This window comes from Lissotriton helveticus, chromosome 5_1 (genome assembly GCF_964261635.1).
Source record: "Lissotriton helveticus chromosome 5_1, aLisHel1.1, whole genome shotgun sequence".
NCBI lineage: Eukaryota > Metazoa > Chordata > Amphibia > Caudata > Salamandridae > Lissotriton > Lissotriton helveticus.
In genome coordinates this window covers 756,505,031-756,518,919 of record NC_136065.1, presented here as the reverse complement: position 1 = coordinate 756,518,919, position 13,889 = coordinate 756,505,031, and the positions used below count along the sequence as shown (strand labels likewise).

Here is a 13,889-nt window from a genome sequence, read left to right as displayed (position 1 = left end):
TCAGCCGCAGCCTCAACCTCAATATCCCATTCGGCGTGAAGCAAAATCTTCCGTCGCGGAAATCCTTGAACAATTGGAATATCAGGGAGTTATTGAAACGTGTGTGTCACCGATGAATAATCCCCTTTTTACTGTGAATAAACCTGACGGATCATATCGTTTGGTTTTGGATTACCGGCATTTAAACTCGCATTGCCGTAACTGTGCAGTACAGAATACCCACGGCTCTGCCCTAGTGGATAGTCTCGTGCGTAAGCGTTTCAAGACAACGCTTGACATATCCAATGGTTTTTATGCCCACAGATTGGACAGCTTTAGCTCCCAATGGACCAGTTTTACAAGCGCTGGAGTCCAAAAGCTATTCCGGCGTCTTCCAATGGGCTACAAGAATAGTCCTGGTGTATTTACCGCTCGAATTGTCTCTTTTCTGGAGGCACTCGACCCTGATGCTTTTTCATATGTGGATGACATATATCTCACAGACGACGATATTTGGGAGCATCTGTGTCGAGTAAATTCTCTTGTTTGCAACTTCGCAGACATGGGTTACAAATTCAACTTTGCAAAATCGCACATTGCTGAACACACAGTGTTGTTTTTGGGCTATGAGCTCAACAATGAAGGTAGAGGTTTGGCTCCTCACTTCTTGGAGAAGTGCACACATTTGCGCGCACCAACAACTCTGAAAAAATTACAATCCTTACTGGGCTTTTTGAATTTCGGCAGAACTTACATTCCGGAATATGCCCAGCGTATCAAGCCTTTGTATGCTTTGATACAACCAACTTTCTCAAAATCTTGCTGGCTGCCTGAGCATTCAGCCATTTTGCAATCCTTGCAGGCTGATCTGCTCGCTTCTAAATATTTACTGACTCGTGATAACCACACCAACCTGGTCATAAGAATAATTCCTGGGACGGTGGGTTTCACTTACCTCACTTTTAATGAAGGTGACACAGTACCTATTGCTTACAAGTCACACTTGTACACCTCGGCTGAGATGCGGTTTCCCACCATAGAAAAGGTTTTAACTGCTGTACAGATGGCTATTCTAAAGGAACGAGCTCTGTCACAGGGGAAACGCATGCTAGTGGTAACACCCTGTCCTCATTTGGAGGCAGTCACGAAAGCCAGTGTACCAAATTCAAAAGCTTTGCACCCTCGGTGGATTCAGTGGGCTGCGTCATTGTCATCCTCGGATGTCATGTTTATTTTTGACGCTTCCTTACGGTCGCAGGAGTTCTTGCAGTATGAATTCGTTCACCCTGCTCCTCTGGCGATGCGACCTTTGGAGGACTTCCATTGCATCATTTACACTGATGGGTCGGCGCAGGTTGCGCATGGCTCTAAACATGCCTACGTTTCCGCTTGCGCCATTGTGGTCGGTGCTATGTTGAATGATGAGTTCGTTTCCAGGGAGGTACACACGATGCCCCTGGGCGATTGCACCGCACAATTAGCAGAGCTTCGTGCTCTCTTACTAGCTTTGGAGTACGCAGATCCAAGTGTTACTACTCTAATTGTAAGTGATTCTTACTACTGTGTCCAGTCTTACAATGAAAACTTGTTCTTTTGGATTCAAAATGATTTTCATGATTCCAAGGGTAGCACAATAAAACATAAAATGATCTGGGTTCGAGTGGCAGAGCTTAGGGCTATGTTGCCACTCGTTTATGTGATTCATACTCTCGGTCATCAGCGCGTGGGAGTACACGCTGTTGGCAACTCGCTTGCTGATGAAGCGGCGAAATCAGCAGTATCTACATACTTAGTTGCAGCAGTTACTAGGTCTAAAACCAAGATTGATAGCGACATCTTGGCAGCGATTGCTGCCTCTGAGAAGGGAAGTAAACATCCTTCGGGATTCCCTTCGAAGTACAAATTCCACTTAAGTCCCGAAAAGGTTCCTTTTGTGACAATACCTGATGTTGGGGAACGGCTGATTCCCAACTCTGATCGCAGAACAGACTTGATTACAGTAGCTCATGAAGGTGTGGCGTCTGCGCATGCGGGCGTCTCAGCCACTGTAACGCAACTACAACAACGTTTCTGGTGGCGGGGACTGTACAAACAGACGCGTGATTATGTCCTTCTTTGTGACATATGCCAGCAGATTAAACCTTCAACTGCTACGCGTCCGCCTCAGACTCAGTTGTACATTTCTAATAAACCACTAGGCTGTGTTTATTTAGATCACTGCGGTCCATTTTCATCTGATACTGCGTATAAATACATCTTAGTAGCAGTTGACTCATGCACACGCTTTGTGTGGTTATGGCCACATCGCAGCGCTGATTCCCGGACTGTCATCAGAGATTTGCGTATCTTTATAGGGATTTTTGCCTGTGGTACCTTCCATTCGGATCAGGGTCCGGCTTTCGCCTCTAAGGCGTATAAGGATGCCATGACTTCGATGGGGGTCCAAGTCAAGTTTTCGTCACCCTACAGACCCGAGGGTAATAGTGTAGTTGAACGAATGAACCGTGATTTAAAGCAATCTTTGACAGCCCGAGTTATAGGCACTGGCAGAAACTGGCTGGCCCACCTCTATGGCGTGCAGCGTGCTCTTAATAATCTCCCTAGAAGGTCTCTGGGTGGGCGGACCCCATACGAAATGCTCTTTGGCATCAAGATGTTCGTCCCTGACCTTGACGGTCTAGACTCGGTGGTTCGCGCCACTTCCTTTGACGCAGATGAACATTGCACTGTTTTACAGAATCTACAAAAGACGAGAGACACTCTTGCAAAGGAACATTTGCCCTCCACATCGGATGATGCGTTGCAGATCCCGGTAGTTGGCTGGCTACCCCAAGTTGGAGAACTGGTTCGAGAAAAGATCGACAACAAGAAAGAGTTTGGTCCCTCCTATCGCGCTCCGGTCCCAGTGCTTGGAGTGAAGGGCACAAGAACAGTCATTTTACCACCACTTCCAGGTCGTAAGGAAAACAGGTTTATTTCTATTGACAATGTCAAGATACACAGAGTGGCCGATTCTTCTTAGCATGACACCGGCTGTTTCCTGTCCTTCCATTGTGAGAAATTCAATTATGCCCACTGCTTCTAATAATGAACCTGAGGTGGCCATCGAATTACCTGCTGTTTCCACTCCATTATTGAATACTTTACCAGGAACTAACCTTGATGAGACAGACTATACATACCCCACTGATTTGTCCATGCCTGACCTGCAAGCTCGTTTAGCCACGGAATCAAGATTTTCATTTGACTCTGCTTCCCTTGCCTCGAAAAAACCATCTAAAATTGCATTATATGCTAGCCTGTTTAAAAAACATTTTTTGATACCTCCTTGGATATACATTTGGCTGGCCCTTTTTTCAGTTTACCTTTTTATGTCGATTGGTTTTGTGTTTTATTTTTTTCGGATTATGAATGGACACTATGTCGAGGAGAGAACTTGCATTACTCATTTGAATGGAACTTTGGCCCCACTTTCCTCTTCACATTCTACACACAGATTAAAAAGAGACTTGACTTTGGTTAACATCACAGCGTGGCCTGTTCTGGATGGAATCGCGTGGGATGCAGTTCGTTTTCAGATTCATGGCCCAACGGAAGTCGTTAATGTTCCTAATGTACTAAGAGTTAATATGGGGGATGTGGTGAAACAAAACATTCGTTCTGATGATTGGGATGTTAATGCTGTGGAAAGTTTGTTTTCTGATTTGAAATATTATGCTGCTTTTGATGCTGAGGATTTATATTTAGAATCTGCTAATTATGGTGAATTGTTCTGTTACCAACATTATGGCAATCACTTCTTACACAAGACATCTTCCCGAAGGGATGCGGTTAATTTTACTCAGTGGGAACATTGCCCAGCACCAACACAAGGGAGTTCAGAAACGTTTCTTAAAAAGTATACTTATTTCACTGACTTTAATCAGTCCAATCCCGAGTCCTTTTATTTTAAATTTCAAAAACAGCCACTGTCCAAGGTTCGACTTACAAATACAAAATTGTTATATTCAAAGGCCTTCCTGGATCAATTAGTTTCTGGAGGGTATGAGTTATGGAAGGATACCATAGACCTTAAATCAGTTTGGGGCTCAAGGGCCTGGCAGGTACAAGGCACTGAGGCTTTGCACCGTGCATGTCTCATCCCAAATCATATGTGGTTTTTAAATGAAACCATTTCCCAGACCACGTGCTTTGGATTGGCTACATCTAAAAGGTTAAACACCCCGTCTTTCCCGGAGTTGGAGGAATATGAGAATTGGAGTAATTTTACTAAATTGTCCATTAGAGAAATACAGGCTCTGCTTCTGAATTCCTCCTTTAACATTTCCAGTATGAACCCCAAGGGTTGGCTGCTTTGGCACCGTGGTGCTGATTCTTGCCAAAAGAGATTTTTAAATATGACTGACGGTTTTAGGGCTGTTAGATCTGATCCCCGTTTTGATTTGAGTCATACTGTCACCTCTTACTCTGTGGGCAAGTTGTGTCAATCATGGCTGAAACATTCAACTTTACCTGCGGTTAAGTATCACCTTTCCAAACTGAATGCAGACGTGGATTTGAATGATTTCATTAAGGGCCCAGCTAGTGGCAGGTCGAAACGCTGGTTATATGGTGTTTACAATGAAATTTGGAAACTCTCACAAATTGAGGCTGCTTCACGCCTTAGGGCTATTGATCAGGCAAATCTTGAGAAAGTTCTTGCAGTTGTTGACAATAGCATTAACGTGCTTTCCTCTAGAATTTACACATTAGATAATATTGTGTCGTCTGTTGTTGATATTGTGCATGATGAAGTGTCTGTATTATACCATGGTCAAAATCAATTACGTTCAATCATGCAGTTTGCATGGACACTACAGACTCTAAAATTGGGTAAAGTTCCCTGGGGATACATGAACGTTTCCTCTTTATTTGCACCGTTTAATTTGACAGACAAACAACGCTTGCTTTCAATGCGTGATGCTTCCTTTTCTATGCTCCATATTGAGAGATTGGAATCTTTGCCTTTTTCTGTGGCAGAGACCACTGCTGCTACGTGGCTTATCCACGGTTTAATAACGCTGCCTTTTGCTTTATATAAGTTTTCAATTTGTATGAAATATGTGCCAATAGGTCGTTTTGAACCCTTAGGTAGCGGTTTTCTTCATGAGGTCTGGTCACTCCCATATACATACAGATGTTTCAAGGATGAACAAGAGGTTTATCTAACAGGGGATGAGTGTACTGAGACGCCAGATCATTCTTTAATGTGTAGACACATACAGTTACACGGTTCATGTAACAAGGACAGACCGAATATGGCTTGCGTTTTACAGGGCACGCCAGTTCCTGCTATCATCCCCACGTTTAAATTGTTAGAGAATGGTAGTTACTTAATGCTCAATAATGAAAACTGTTGTGGTTTAATTAAAGGTATAGCTTTCATAGTAACAGTTAGTGAGCGAGTTATTTGCTGCAGAAATGTTCTTTATCCTCCCACACGTGAACATAGGGAGTCTTCCATTTGGCCACAGATACCGACCTTGGGAGCAGAATTCAGCGGCATGGCTAGAATAAGAGCTCTATTGTCCCAGAAAGAGGTGGCCTTGAGCTCGGCCCGTGAAACTTTCGTGCTTCACATTGCTAACACCCGCACGGAGGTTCAGGCTCTTTTAAACACTGATTTGCCCTTGCATTTCGGAGCTATGGTCCGTTCTATCTTTAACGCATCCTCCACAACGGGCCTAGCACATTTTTTTAAAGTTGTTAGCGGTGGTCTCGTGACTTCCTTTGAGAAGATTTTTGGAGTCATCCCTGCTTTCTTCCATTCTATTTTTTCATCCTTATTTGGAGGGTTCCCGTTTTTACTTGCTTTAGCGGCAGGCGCATTGGTGGTTTTCTGCCTTTTTAAATATGGATGCCCTTCCTGTGCAAGACCACGCACAGCTACTACTGACGCGGTTTCGCAACCGCATGCTTGATTATTATGGCACACTGCCGTTGGCGACTCTAAGCACGGCGTTTGGATTATCTTTTCGGTTCTCCTATTTCACCTGTGTCCAGCCTGTATTTCGCTGCCTGACCTGTGATTTCCTTTGGGCCATTGATTTGTGTCTCTGCGGACCAGCATCTTCTGACGTCGATTTTGATCAACTGATGAGTCCTATCATTGCTCACGAGTTGGTTTGTTCTGACGAAAGAATTATGGCCTTGGCGGTGGCACATGGACTAATGGGTCCCTGGGATGTGTTGTCGGCAGCGCGAAATTTCTTGGAACAAAGTTTTCTTGAAAACCCACCGAGCTGTCCTCTGATGGTTATAGAGGATCCGGTGCTGGAAGATCACGTATGTTCCTTTCATCTTTTAAACTGGATGGCTGAACTGTTTTCGGATGAGGACAGTGACTTCCTCCTTGAGGCTGTTGCAGCTTACTTTTCATATACGGTCTTATCATAGACACTGCCTCAGATTGGCATGCTGATTGATAGCATTTCCTTGATTTTATTGACTTTTGGTCAAGACATTTTATTTTTGCTTGCCTATTGGCTTGAGCCACATTATATTTGTGGGCTATTTTTTAGCATTCGTTTTTATAATTGAATTTTTATTCATGCTCGTTTTTAAATGGATTCTGCTCTCATGTGATGGCACTTCTGTTACCTTATTTAGTCCGTTCTCGGATCATGGGGGGGTGTTGTATAGCTCCTATATATCCATATTTCGTGTTAAGTTAGCATAGGTACATTTCAGATTTAAACGCCATTTTTCCTTTCTTGCAACTTCTGCACACGACCCTCATTTGTTGACTTAGCTTTCAACCTAGTAGTTTGCCGTGGTGAATGTGAGAATAATATGTTATTGCTCTGATATCTGCTTTGTTTAATAAAACATGTCTGCACGGAGAGTGCTGAAGTTTCAGGAGCAACACGATATGGAATTGTTATGAGGTCTGATCTCCACGCCTTCATAGTCATAACACAAGTGCAGCCTTTGCCAACTTGGGCTTGAGGCGGGATTGATATTGCTTTGCAGGAGAATAGTTAACACACTTGATGCGGTGCACATGCAGAGAGAGCTGGTGTATGCTGATGTGATTCCTTCATGCTAGGACACTAAGGTATGGGCCCGCCCTAAAACAACCCAAAGAGACCTTCTTAGCTAATAATATAATATATGTGTCAGGGAGGGTGAGATATAAGTGTTGTTAACTCTTATTCATTACAGCATGTTAACATGCTGTCACCATTCGCTTTTTATGTCTTAGTAACTATGCTGATAATTTTGCTACTGATAATAAGTGTACTTGTATTATCTAAGATACTGCGCCTGAGAAGACGGCATTAGTAAATAAACATTTCAAATGCACATGTGTCTTCTTTACTCCATGTTCTGGTTTGTAATGATAATATAACGAAAGAGTGTTCATGAGTCCCACGTACCCTGAGGTACTGTAAGTTCATGTTCTGGTTTGTCTAAACATTGGGTGTTTGATATGTCCAATGAGACACTGTAGCTAGCTCGGTAAGGGGTGAGTTGGTTGCTAAGGTAAGTTTTGGGACATCCTAATTTGCCGAGGTTCCACTCCTCTGTGCACAGTTCTGTGTGAGTACAGAAACCCTGCAACAATACTATGGACTATGGGTGTCTTCAATTGATTTTCGGAAAGCTGCAGCCTTCGCATTCAAGTTCAAATTTTGATTTGTTTATATGTATTTGTGAATTAAAATATTTTATCATTTGTGTATTTGTTTGATTAATTCTTATTTCCATATTTTGTGTATCATTTTCAGTTCAAATCATCAAATTTGCATAGGTGGGGTCCCAAAAATGACTCTGTGGGGTACCAGGATTCGATTAATGATACAATGGATGTCACCAGATTCCAGTAATTGATTAGCAGTCAAAAGGTTAAGAGTCACTGTCTTAGAGTATATGGCACGAACAAAGAATTTTAGGAGCAGTAGCAGTGTCAAGATAATGCCTGATTAGCAGGTACTATTTTTTTGCATTGAGGTCTTCCTATCCACGCTGGATTTGCACTGAGGGTGCGATGACCCTCCTCGATTTTGAGTTGGTATAATTATCATACAATTCCTTTTCTATCCCCTTTCTCAATATACATATGTTGTTTATTTAGGTAGAGTTGTTTTTAAATAGAAATGCACATTTTTTCTTGTTATTATTCATTGCAACACCATGATTAAAGGCCTGAGTATGACTTTGGTGGTGTGGGTGAGGGTGGCCATACCACAGTCCCTCTCTCACATCACCAAAGTTGTCCCCTCACCAACTGCCAGATTAGGAATTTCCTCCTGGTCTGGCGGGCGTGGCTTTGGTGGTCCCCCTGCAGTGCCGTTCTATGGCTCATATGTGAGCCTTAGCAAGATAGCGCAGTGGGAGAGCCAAAGCCCGCTACTGGACAGCATGGACAGGTGCAGTCCATACCATGCAGTAACTGGGGTGCATGCACACAGCGGGTCACAACATGCATACCCCCTGCATGCACCCCATGGCTCTAAGGTCATTGCACGTTTTCCTCGAAAATGGAGAAAACCTGTTCATCCTGGTAATGTGTCCATCTCTTGGATGTTTTCTTAATTCCCGGGGAAGAAAAGTGCTGAAATGTTCCTTCTGCTCAGAGCATATGGTTATTTTCTACGGGAGGGCACTGTGAGGTAGGGGTACAGGGCAGGCTTTTGCCTTTATGGGGGGGGGGGGGCATTGTCTGCTACACCAGGTATGCTGCAGGGATTTTCGAGTGGGCCAAGCTATGATGCCACTTACAACCCCTGCTCCTGCTGCAGTGCACGCAGTATCCTTGAGTATGGAATTACTGGGTCTGGAGTTTGTGGAGACAGTCACTCTGGACACGGAGAGATTTGGAATTGCAAAATGCTGAATTTCTCCCCCGAATTATTGCTCTGGATGAAATATCACACCTTCTAATGAGGGCCTTAATGATTAATTGGGAGAAGTAGTGCAGAGCGGAAGGTCAGAGAAGGGAAGGGAATTAAAATAGATAAAAGAGGTTGTACCGTCTGAGGTTTAAGGGATTGCTAATTATACACCATAAAATGTTTATTTTTTATACATCTGATACTCCAGAGACCAAAAAAGATACAGTTTCAAATTTAAAAAGCTGCCTTTCTTTAAATGGCTTAAAATTGATAACTGAATATCCATCATGAAATTTGGATTTTAGCGCGGAGTGTAGTAAGAGAAAATACTCAGAATATCTGAAACAGCTATATATAACAGCTAAAGTTAATCGACAAACACAGCTACTTCTGAAATACTCATATATCTGGATGAATGTAAATGGCTAGTACGTGAGTTGCATTGTATTTGTTTGACATTCTTTAAGGGAATCAATTTGGTAAATTTTGGATAATTTCTTTTGTTCGGATTTAGATGTTTTTCTTTACTTCTAAGATATAGGAGTGATAAATCTATGGTACTGGAATTCACTTCTGTGATATGATTTTGAAGTATTATTTTTAACAGGTGGTATTGTGGGGAATATTTAGCTTGAATTTGCCTTTGCAATGATTCATTAGGAAAGGCAATAATTTCATGTAATAACTAATGTTTTAGAATAAGATCTGATGCCAGTTTGGACATCAGCTTTGTTTGATATTTTGCATATGTGAATAAAAAGCAAATCATTCATAATTAAGAGAAAATGTGTGATACAAATAAGTCATGTAGCTGGAGAGGAAACTGAAAGTAAATGACCATAGTTCAAGATGCAAAAATGTCCTACTGCTGGTGCACTCTGATTCACCCTGTGTTTTCTTCTCTTCTTTGTAGTGCTTCACCGCAGTGAAAGTGTTCAGGAGAAGCAGGTGAAAGAGGCAAAAACAAAGTGCAGAACTATAGCTTCTCTTCTGACAGATGCCCCCAACCCTCACTCTAAAGGAGTGCTTATGTTTAAAAAACGCCGGCAAAGGGCAAAGAAATACACCTTAGTGAGCTATGGTAGTGTGGATGAAGACCGCTGTGAGGATGAGGATGGCATGTTCCCAACTAGTGAGTCAGAATTTGATGAAGAAGGATTCTGTGATGCTCGAAGCTTGACCAACCAATCAGACTGGGACCACACTTACCTGGATATTGAAAACCCCAAGAAGGAGGCTCAATCACAGCAATCGGAACACGGCTTAAGTGAAGCATCAGGTAGAGGAACGACAACGATTGAGCTTCTGAGGCAGAAACCTGGTCAGTCGTCTGCAGAACAAGCCCTGAATCAAACACCAGAGGGGCATCAGCCTCAACCATATGTGTCTCAGACGCGTATGATGATGAATGGAGAAGGCCCTCCTCCACAGACTCCTAAATCGATTCAGGTAACAGGGGCTGAGGCAAATCAGGTGGACACATCTGCAATATTCAACAGGTCTGCAAGGCCCTTTACTTCTGGTATTGGTGGGCATCTCCCAGTGACCACATCAGTAATCTTTAGACCTTCAACTCCCAAGAAGAAAGTTGAGCGCCATGGTGAACAAAAGATATGTCCTCCACCATTCCCAGAAGCCCTTTCAGGAACTGCCATTGCAACACCAGGAACACAAATGAATTCATCAAGCACCAAAGCATCTTTTTATATTCCAGGACAATCAAAACCAACAGCACCACTGACACCGAAATTTTCAGAAGAAGAAATCGCCTTTGAGAAAACAACTCAACCACCAGTGGCAAGGACCACAACTGCTTCTGTGTATCTTTCAAATCCTTCCAGGCAGATAGGGCCACAAGCAGCAGTTAGTCAACCCACACTCACCAGGTCCCAAGAATCAACTTCAGTAACACCAGGAACATGTTCAACATCGCTGTTTATAAGTCCAAGTCCAGCATCAAAGGGAACCAATCCTATGGCAGACAGCAATCCCTACACAAGTGTGCCTCAAGCAACTATAAATGCCACTGCACCTTTGCAGCCATCTTCTGAGTCCATGGCATGCAGAGAACAGAGGATTTCTATGCCAGCTTCCCGCACAGGCATACTGCAAGAAGCACGCAAGCGAGGCACACGAAAACAAATGTTCAGTAAGGTGGAGGAAAAACAGAAGCATTCACCAAATCCAGAGCTTCTTTCACTAGTGCAGAATCTGGATGGAAAATCCAAACATGAACCGTCTGGGGCAGGCTTTGAGTCTGGGCCTGAAGAGGACTTTTTAAGTCTTGGAGCGGAGGCATGCAACTTCATGCAATCCCCCCATCGCAGGTTTAAGACTCCTCCACCAGTAGCTCCCAAACCTCATCCACAGTATCCAGGAAGCAGTCTTGTTAATGGAACCCATGATACACCTCAAATGGGAGGCAAAGGAGCCGAACTGTTTGCTAAACGTCAGAGTCGCATGGACAAGTTTGTGGTGGAATCAACCCCTGCACCAGGCTCTAGACCCAGAACACCCTCTCCCACACCTTCTCTACCATCCTGCTGGAAATACTCATCCAACATCCGAGCTCCTCCACCAATAGCTTACAACCCATTGCACTCTCCATTCTACCCACTGGCAGCATCCAGATCACAGTCAGGAAAAGCAGAGAGCAAGGTGAGGAAGACCCACAGCCAAAAACCACGAATTCAGGCTATTGATTTCATGAGCCATCAGCCTTACCAGTTGAATTCTGCAATGTTCTGTTATGGTGGCTCGCCCAATGCCACCAGTCTAAATCCAGCTAAGCAAGCGAGTCAGAGATCAAGCCTTTCTCTTACCCCTGCTCAGCAAGTGCCACTGAAAACAGTGAGGACGTATGAGATAAAACGCTTCTCAACACCAACTCCCATTTCCTCATCCACCAAATTGATGCCCGTTGTGATAAAGCCCCGCTCTGCCACTACTCTTGATGAGCCCATCTGGAGAACAGAGGTCACCTCCCCACCGGTACCCTCCAAGACACCACCACCTACACAAATACGTCCTCCTGAGCAAGAATGCCAGCCACTGAAAAGCTACCCTGAGTTTCGGGCAGTAGGAGCATGCAACCGTTCAAGCCCAATTACTTCACAGTCTACTGTTTCAGGGACCCAAGTAGCAAGACCACACTTCTCAGTGGCCAGAACAGGAATACAAGCGAACGTGTGGAGACCAGCTACAGTCAACTACTGAAACATGGCGTTGCTGTGAAATTCCACCTTCCACCAGTGTGATGCGTGAAATGAGTAGTTCCTTTAGGACTTTGATGTGAGCTATAAACCGCGATGTGCCAACGATAAACAAACCACTGTCTCTGTTTAGGTCCCCATTCTGCCTCACCTTTAGGTTTTTAAGATTTAAAGCACTATGGGAAGGGTTGCTAAAGATGATTGTAGAATATTCTAACGCGCATCCAGCAGACAAGAGACGTCTATCAACTGATGGGAGTATGAACATACGGCCCTGCAGGAAAGAGAACCAGTGGTGTTGCATCAGAAAGGTCCAGCCTCTGGGGAGAAAATGGCCGATTCAGAAACTGCAAAAATAAGAAGGCTGCATATACTCTGGGATGTGGGTTTAATGTTACTCAACTGAGGTATCTCCACATATGTAGGGATACTTTACAAGTATGCTTTAGGGACGTAGTCCTGGTTCTATTGGAAAGGGTAATGGGATAATCTAAAGGGACAGCCGGCTTCAGGGGGTTTCTGCTGACTGATAAAAGTGCGCGCTCATCTGCACATACTTTTGTGCGATGCACATTTGGACCCTCAAACGTATGTTTCTGTAAGTTAAAGAGTTTGTAGACATTGAAGCCGGGTGAAGGTATTGTATATGCACTGTGGGTCTGGCAGCCGGAGGACAGCCTGGGGTACAAAAGAATATATATCTCCTGGCTTCAAATTCTTAACTCGTGTGAAGGAGCACATTGCCATTTTAGAACATATGCTTGCGCACGAGAATGCACACTCTCGCAGGCTGGGGCTATGGGAAAGATATATACATCAGCAGACAGGACTTAGAAACAGGTGACTGGATTTTTTTATGTCAGAAGTAAATGTTAATTACACGCTGCCTGATGAGATGACTATGCTCCAGGAATCCAGCGCTTGTTTCTGTACACTGACTATTTGAAGGCTGAGATTGGCAGCTGCACATATTTGGATAAATCCCCACGGGCCCTCTTTGTTTCCGTCCTCAGGCTGACAAGCTTTCACCTTCGGATATTCACACTTTTCTTCTAGTCCAATGCTATTCAATAAGTTAAGGTTGAATTTCTTTTTCTTCCAACAAGTTTATCGAGTTGCGAACCGGGTGTTTGATGTGCCCTTGTGGAATATATGACATTTGACATGCCTTTACAACGCGGTTGTTACAACGACCGTGTGCCATTACATTGCAAGTCGTATCAACGACTTGCCGTAGGGGGCGCGCTGGACTTAGGAATAGTATTAATTACTATTCCTACTCCAGTTTGTGCAACAGCAGGGAAGGTGTTGGATTTAAAATCCAACACATTCCCTGGTGTTGCACGCCACCTAGCGCAAGTCGTTGATACGACTTGCGATGTAATGGGAAGCGTGGTAACAATGCGGTCGTTGTAACGACGGCGTTGTGAAGCCATGCGTTGTGGAAACAGCGTTGTAAACGCTGTTTCCCTCCATGGTGAGTCTGCTGTGCACAACATTGTATCCATTAAGTGTACTTGTGTCGGGCTTCAAACTCACCTAACAGCATTCGTTTTGTGTACTTGCATCACAAACCTGCTGACACAACACTGTATGCCATTCTTATAAGTCCTCTGTACACATCTGTGTAGGTTTTTCACGTCCTTTGAGTCTACCCTGCAACATACATTTTGTTTACTTGCTGTTACTGGCTGCACATGGACGCAACACTTAGGCCCAGATTTCTAAAAATGTTGTGGTAGATTTGCATCACTTTTTTTACGCATACCTGACGTAAAATCTATTTTTATCTTTACAAAGCAATGCAAACGTCGATTTGAGT

At 43.7% G+C, this 13,889-nt stretch overlaps 1 protein-coding gene across 1 annotated transcript in view; it reads left to right on the top strand.

Annotated features, from left to right (window-relative positions):
- The window catches only part of SYNPO2L (synaptopodin 2 like), a 387,443-nt gene extending 373,774 nt beyond the window's left edge, over window positions 1-13,669 (top strand). Inside the window, exon 4 of the mRNA XM_078643229.1 lies at window positions 9,769-13,669. Coding sequence (XP_078499355.1) covers window positions 9,769-12,071 — 2,303 coding nt within the window. The 3' untranslated portion in view covers window positions 12,072-13,669. The remainder of the gene's footprint in view (window positions 1-9,768) is intronic.
- The last annotated feature ends 220 nt before the right edge of the window (window positions 13,670-13,889 follow it).